This window comes from Fundulus heteroclitus, chromosome 21, assembly GCF_011125445.2.
Source record: "Fundulus heteroclitus isolate FHET01 chromosome 21, MU-UCD_Fhet_4.1, whole genome shotgun sequence".
Classification (NCBI taxonomy): domain Eukaryota; kingdom Metazoa; phylum Chordata; class Actinopteri; order Cyprinodontiformes; family Fundulidae; genus Fundulus; species Fundulus heteroclitus.
In genome coordinates this window covers 18,712,571-18,720,687 of record NC_046381.1, presented here as the reverse complement: position 1 = coordinate 18,720,687, position 8,117 = coordinate 18,712,571, and the positions used below count along the sequence as shown (strand labels likewise).

The following is an 8,117-nucleotide window of genomic DNA, read 5'->3' as shown; positions in this document are numbered from 1 at the left end:
GTACGAACAAAGACCTGGACTATTACCTTTGTAAACTAATCGGTTTCACACAGAGTCCAGAGAAAGAGAGAAATGCTTGTGAATGCAGCTGCAGACATTTTCCCGCTCCTTTTACTTCAACCTGGTATCATTATTACTTTGCGTTTCTTTAGACTTAGATCCCTACACTGGTCATTTGGCGGGGCAGACCCAGGACAGATCACGGATCCATTCTTTCATTTCATATAGGAGCAAAATGAGCAGAGGGGTCAAAAGTATTCACATTTATTACTCAAATACATTACAGTATACAGTATAAGTATAAGTATAAATACTAGGGTTTAAAAACACTTCTGCAGAAGTATCAACTTAAACTACTCACTCAAGTATAAAAGTACCAGTTTCAAAACTACTTAAACCGCAAAAGTAAAAGTAATTTGAGCAAAATAAAAATAAAAAAATGTCATAAAGGACAAAAGCTTAGACCTCCCACACCACAGGGGCCTATAATGCACCACCCTAACTCCCAAAAAAGTTTCTAAAGATAATTATCACTTATAGTGTATTATGTTAATGTCGAAATACATTGAAATATGCTGTTTCACCCCCATACATGTCCATGGAAAATTATCCATTTAGTACAATGCAAAAATATTAAAGCACCATATACTGTATGTACAGTACTGAGCATCAACATATGGGTTTCATGGAGAAGAAAATCTGATGACTGGTTGCTTATAAGTATTGTTGCAAAAAGTCAAACAGTATCAGAGACATTATCGATAACCTCTTATTTGTTATTATTGGAAAATAAATGGACATTCAAACATATGAGGGCAACAGATGTTAGACAACAAAACTGGATAAGAAAATTAGTGCATTACCCACGTAATACAATTACCCCCATATGGTTGTCTGTACACAGTAGTAGTAGAATTTTGTGTTATCAAAATTAATGATTAATCCAAGTGGTTAATCAAAAAATGAAAAAAGGGACAGATAAACAATCACAAAAATGCTATGTTCTTAAATTATCTTACGTTTTTTTTCTTTCGGGTGTGTGTGTGTGTGTGTGTGTGTTGTTTGGGGGATGTTTGGGACTGAATTTGATGCAGTACTGCCTCCAACCATGAATCAAATTCACTCTGTCCAGGTGGCAATATTTATCTAATTAGTTTTTGTCTTTGACAAGGTAGAAAAGAAAGAAAGAAAGAAAGAAAGAAAGAAAGAAAGAAAAACGAGCTGAAATAAAACAGAAGTAACAAAACTATGATCAAAATGTGAGTAGAAAGTACAGATAACTGCATGAAAATGTAAGTAGAAGTTAAAGTATTTGTACTTAGTTACTTGACACCTCTGATAATGAGCATTTGTATAGCCCTGGCTTTGACGATTAAATTTAACAAGAGATGAAGAAACATTCTGCAGGTCGTTTCTGTCGAAACATTCAGCAAACATGAAAAGTAGGAATAAGTTTGATGGATTTAATTAAGCGTTCAGATTTTTGTAAGCATTCACACTCTTGATCACAGGTTAGACCCTACAGGGGAAAAATGGCTGATGTCCAGCATGTGAGTATTTTCATTTTCCCCTTTTTCCTGGTTAACTTTAACACTTTTATACCAAAGGAGTAACTACCCAGTCTCTTCATTTAGTATCTGGTCCCTTGAAAAATTATTCACATTTTGTTACGCTGCAACCATGAACTTCAACGTATTTTACTAACTTTCAGACCAGCACAAAGCAATGTCATCAATCCGCCTCTTTGCAAAAAAACTGAAAAAAAAAAAAAAAAACGAAAAAAAAAGAAGCTTTTGGGTCATCTCTTTCTGCTTTGCGCATTTAAATGTTTGAACATGCTTCTTTGCAAATAGGTTAAAGACTGAAGGCCTCAGTAAATATATATATTTTTAAGACTTCCTGCAGAATCTCAATTGGATTTAAGTCCTTACTTTGACTAGGCCACTCTAGCACATGGATAGGTTTTCATCTAAACCACTTCAGGACCATCTCAGGACCTTTAGTGACCTTGTTCTGTTGGAAGATGAACCTCCGCCTTATATTTTTATTTTTGGAGTGAAACAGATTTTCTTCCACGATTGGCATGTTTTCAGTTCTGCCCATCTCCTCATGAACCCAGACTAGCTTCCCTGTTCCTGCTGAACAGCATCCCCACATGATGCTGCAACCACCGTGATCCAAGGTGTGGATTGTGTGTTTAGGGCGATGTTACACGTATGTTCGAATTTAAGGCCAAATATATTGTTCCTCATGCGTCCAGAGCTGCTGTCCCCTAAAAGGACCAGAACCAGTAAACAGGACTTCTAATGGCTTTCTTCTTGCTGCTTTTTAAAGATCAGATTTGTCAAATGCGTGACTTGTACTGGTCATGTCAACAGATTGCTAAAACCTGAGTGGTGGCTGTCTGCAGCTCCTCCAGAGTTACCATAGGCCTCTTGGCTGCTTCTGATTAATTTAACCATAGTCTGTCTGGTGTGCTGTTTGGTCTTCACCCTGATGTTCTCAGTTAAAACATACAAGGCCTTCAGAGAACAGCTGCATTTATACTCAGATTAAATTGCACCAGATTTTAACTAATTAAGTCTCGTTTGAAGCCAATTAGTATTGCATTATGGGGCGTCTGAGTAAAAGGCAACTTTACTTTTCAGATTTTTGATGAAAAATAATTCTAGCATTTTCTATTGTCTTTAAAATAACACACAATTTGTCATTCTATCACATAAAAATCAAAAAGCTTTCAGCTGTAACATGAAAACCGGACATCTTCTAAGGGGTGTGAATACTTTTGCAAGGCCCTGTAGCTGTGAAATCAAGCTAAACCCCAAAACAGCAGCGGAAAGGTATTGTGGATCTTGATCTGTTAAAAGTTGGGTTGAAACTATTTCCCTTTCTTATAAAGTTAATAATTTTTTAAGGCTTAATATACTTTTAGGCTTTTTACAAAGTAATACAATGGAATATTGACTGAAATGACAAAAACATGAACATTTCTTCTACCTTTTCTATAGTCACAGTATATTAAATTAAATTAATAGTAGCATGCATATATAGGTAGGAAATTACACAACACAGTTTTTACTGATTTAGTTCTTTATTGAGGTTTGCTGTTATAAAAACATTAATATCAAAACACACGTGCCGTAAACTGGGCACAAGACTCACTGTGAAAAAGCTACAGTCCCCTAGAAAATGTATTAAAACACAATCCTTCCACATTAGGGAGGGTCGGAAAAGAACGAAAGGGATGAGCTGGCGTGAGTTAAAACGGAGGCAGTGAAGGAGAAGCGGATCAGATGTTCGATAGCGGGACAAAAGGAGCCAAGGAGCGGCGCGTGTGGCCTTCCTCACCCCGTCACTCCCCGTATCGTCCTCAGCCCTTTCTTTCATCGCCCTGATCCGACGCGCACTCCTAACACTCACACGCAGCATGAATGGCGGTAATCAGAGCAAGTGTCCGATCGCCGCGGGCATCCTGTGGTCTCAGTGGCTCTGGGTCACTATCATTGGCTAATTAGCTGCTCCCGGAGTACACCAGCTGTTCTAAGGGGAAGCCATTTTTACACACACACACATACACATACACACATCTGGGCACAGCTAGCTTCTGCACATACAATAGACTGTCATTTAGGTATGATTGCTGCACCCCTTTACCATACAGAGTAAGGGTGATGGGGTCAAGTCAGGACTGAGTGAATGTGTGTGTGTGTGTGTGTGTGTGTGTGTGTGTGTGTGTGTGTGTCAGATAGAGAGAGAGAGAGAGGGGGGAAACTGGAGAAAGGAGAGGTGTGATTGGTGTTTTAAGGACTACAACAAGTCCATCAGAGTGGAAAAAAAAAAAAAAAAAAAAAAAGATGATCTGAGGTTCACCGATCCTGCCATTATCTACAAACCGAAGGCAGATTTAAATGTCTGAGGCTCTTGGATGTGTCGTCCTTGCAGATCGTTGTCACTTGTGCAAGGAGAATCCTTGGAAAAGTTTGGCCAGGTTAACCTCAGAGTAGCCACTGGAGGCCAAAGCTTTGTCTGGGACTTGCTTCAGCTTCCGATACGCCTCCTGTCTGCTGTCGGTTTTCTTAACATGGTCTGCAAAGAAAGACAAAAAAAAAAAACATATATTGTGATACAATGTGAGAGTGGAGCGATGAATCCAACATTGGCGCTGCAGAATCCCTCCTCTTTGTGTCCCTTCTAATAAACACTCAGGAGCATTTCAGTCTCGACTGCAAAGCTAACAGATCCAGCGCTGCCTGAAAGTAATGCTATTACTTTTGAGGACTGGATGGGCAATCACACAGAATTAGGCTGATGGGTCGATGGCACATGCACCCACACAGGGATCATGAGATCGATGGAAAAGCCCAATGAGAGCATGAAGTCAATATCTCGGTCCCTGTTATCTCTTCAGGTGGGCTGTAATAAGGCCAAAGAGAAGACTGAGGGACGGCTCTCCAGGACAGGATGGCAACCACAAGCAAACCGTTTCAATATCATAGCGAGCGCCGAGCGTAGATCAAGTACCTCGAAACCAAGTAATAACGCCATCACCACACAAAGGAGTGCAGTGGATATAACAGGGGTCGGAGACGAGCGGCCTGGTTTTGGCTCAAAGCGATTTTCTAAAGTAGAAATTCGCCCCTTATAGCAAACATTCTTGGGTTCTCCACCTTCCCTGCATTACAGCGACCCCTAGAAATAAGCCAGAGAAAAGGTGTTACCTGACGTAGATGTTCTCCTATTAGTCTGACATAGGTAGCATCAAACACACGATCAGCTGCAGTCTGATGGAAATATCTGCCTCATTGCTACTATAAATGCAAAGAAAACCCACCTAGGAACGTGATCAGGTCAGTCTGTCCTGAAGGCGTTAAGGTAAACAGACACTGAGCTGTTATGGGAACACAAAGGTTTATTTTTTACGTTTCCGATTTAAACCGATAAACACTGTCTTAGAAATATTCCACAAACGTCTGTAGGAATAAGGCACATCTGGGTTTATGTTTAGAGAATCAAAACAACTTTCTGACAGTGGCGATGTCGCAGCCACACCGGACGCGGGTTAGGAGCTTCTATCCGCTTCACCTCAACAGCGCAGACCAGGGTTTTACCCAGCGAGTTTAAAAGGTGCTTTTGCTGTCGTACGACGACAACAGCAAACGCCTCCCTCGTGTGCGAAGGATCGGAGGCTGAAAGCGATGGCTTCAGATCGGCGACACCTTTGGACTGGTGAAAAATTAAAGGCACACATGTATGAAGCTGTGAGGCACCGTTTACTGAAACTCTTCTTCCTGCCCCTCTGTATTATAAGCCTGGCGAGCCGCCATGCTTTGACTGGACCAGTTAGAGAGGAGTTCTCTAAGGCTACGTTCACACTGCAGGCCTTAATGCTCAATTCTGACTTTTTTGTGAAATCGGATTTTTTTGCGTGTCCATTGACATTTCCAAATTTATGTGACTTGTATGTGATCTCGTGTGTGAACTGCATTCATACACCTAAGTGTCCCGCATGCGCAGTAGAGGACGCGATGACGTCATTGTACTCATTGTTTGCGGAAGTAAACATGGATCGTAATGCTGCAGCGTATCTTGCGTTCTTTACGTTATTCTCCAACCGGAGCCAGCACATTACCAACGCAATCTTTTTAAGAAGAGGAGAGGAAGAGAGCCAAATTTCAGTGACGTGAGCGGCTTTACTGAAACGGACTTCATTCATAATGACAAAGGCAACCTTTATGTGCGTCTGAACGGATCCTTTAGCGCTCTCACGTAAAGACACACCTCTTCGGCCAAAGCGGTGAGTAAATGCGTTGCCGTGGGGCTGAATAGACTTGCAACAGGTGTTTGTTACCGCATAGTCAACCTCTTTGGCATAGCCAGGTCCACCGTTAGTGACGTACAGGTCGGATAAATGCGACCTGGCCATACAGACACAGGTCGCATTAGAAAAGATCAGATACGTATCGGATTCAGGACCACATATCCAAGCGACCTGGGTCGCATCTGAAAAAATCCGATCTGTGTCGTTCAGACTGATCTTTTCAAATGCGACCTGTGTCTGTACGGCCGGGTCGCATTTATCTGACCTGTACGTCACTATACTCAACAAACGTCACTATTCTGCATCCTGCTATGCAGAAACGGGAAGAAAGACGACACCCATAGCGGACTACAATGAGGAGAGCAGTCAATGGAGGGAAAGCTCTGGTTAGAAAATAAATTAATGACCACAAAATGCGCGTCAGCATTATAATCCATGTTTACTTCCGCAAACACTGAGGACACTTGCTACGTGTGACGTCATCAAGTCCTCGAATGCGAATGCAGGACACTTAGGTTGAACGCATTCAGTTCACACAGGAGATCATATACAAGTCGCATATATTTGGAAATGTGAACGACCACGCAAAAAAAATCAGATTTCACAAAAAAAAAATTGGAATTGAGCATCAAGAACTGCAGTGTGATCGTAGCCTAAGAAGCCTGCTTGAAAGGCTGAGCAGCTGTTAGTCAGAAAAAGTATGTTTATGATATATAATTTGTGCTATAAAACATCTCGCTTTGGTTCATCTTGAGGACAAATTAGCAGCAAAACATGACATCCAAATCAACAGTATGTTTATATGTACAAAATTCCTTGATTGGAATGAAAGGTTTTGGATCAAAAAGACAAATAATACATTGTTTATATGGGCAAAAAAAAAAATCCATGAATCCGATCGTGACGTACGTTTACATGCACCGCACTTTATCCACAATGCCAGCCCTAAAAAACACAGAAGAAGAATTTCTACTTCCATCTATGCCGAGGAAAAATCTGAGTTTTTTTTTTACTACAACTTTATTGGACGATCATATACAAACAAATGTGGGAGTGTTTGTTCTGTCTTTTAAGGTCCCAGAACGGACCCACACCAGGTTAAGAGGTTTCTGCGCTCACTAATAAAGCTACAGGCTTAGCGACACATGCTGCTGGTCTTCCTACATCCTATGTTCCTACGTTCCTACGTCAGAACAAGATGGACGCTGTTCGGATTAACGATCGGCATAAACCACCCGTTATATATTCAGAATACAATTCCACTTCAGCTTAATCCGGTCACAATACTCTGATTGCTGTGTTTACATGACGCGTTTTTCTTCCGGTCGGCCCTTTATTCTGGTCGCTTATGTCCATAAAACAATGACATAAGAAAAGAGTGAGAATTAGCACCCGGTTCATTTCAGAATCACTTTCTACACGCACATTACGAGCAAAATATTTTCCAATTGCAACAAACCGGACCAGTTTCTGCCCCAGCATATGAATTTCTTCAAAAACTTGAATCGTTCTGGATTTGAACCAATAAATTAAGGTAGCTGGAAATTATGGTCTTTCAACTTCTGCTTAAGACTTAATGCGCTAATCTTTAGAAATGGAATTTAAAGAAACAAAAAAGCAGAAAAGAGGCCAATAATAGAGACTTGAATCTGTCTGCAGGTCTGTTCTAGTTTAGGTCCAATGTGCGCACACACACACACACACACACACACACACACACACACACACACACACACACACACACTAAGTTGTCCATATGGCCAGTTGCCATCTCCTCGCCACCTCCATGTCCATATCGCCTCTCTCGTCCTTCCTGTCTGCTGCATTAGTGGCTACTGGATAAATACCGGCCCGCTGACAGCACAGAGGAACAAAGGTTAGATACACACAGCAGCCACACACACACACACACACATACACACACACAAGCGCTGAAAGAATATACACAACAACGCAGGTAGTTAAACACTTAAAAAGCCTAGTAACTCAGCCGCTAAAAAACATCCAGTAATCACACATGCATGCGCCCACAGCCATGTGTGGAAGATGGTGTGGTTGACTTAAACGGCAGCAGCAACTATTACCAGATAATCCTCATTTCAACGGGGATGGAGGGAGACGAGGGGGGGGGAGGAGGAGAGGGGAGGCAGGGAGAGACTATTTATCCGGGGAATAGAAAGGGGGTGATGATGCATGATCAAGCGAAAGCAATCATGTCATCATTTTCTGAAAGGTAGAAGAAAATAATTCTCCCCTTCCCCTCCTCCCCCCTCTACTTCTTCACTCCTTCTTTTTCCAA

At 41.4% G+C, this 8,117-nt stretch overlaps 1 protein-coding gene across 1 annotated transcript in view; it reads right to left on the bottom strand.

The window, feature by feature from the left end:
- Window positions 1-3,072: 3,072 nt before the first annotated feature.
- pola1 (polymerase (DNA directed), alpha 1) overlaps window positions 3,073-8,117 on the bottom strand; it is a 98,590-nt gene continuing 93,545 nt past the window's right edge. Inside the window, exon 37 of the mRNA XM_012863010.3 lies at window positions 3,073-4,086. Coding sequence (XP_012718464.2) covers window positions 3,950-4,086 — 137 coding nt within the window. The 3' untranslated portion in view covers window positions 3,073-3,949. The remainder of the gene's footprint in view (window positions 4,087-8,117) is intronic.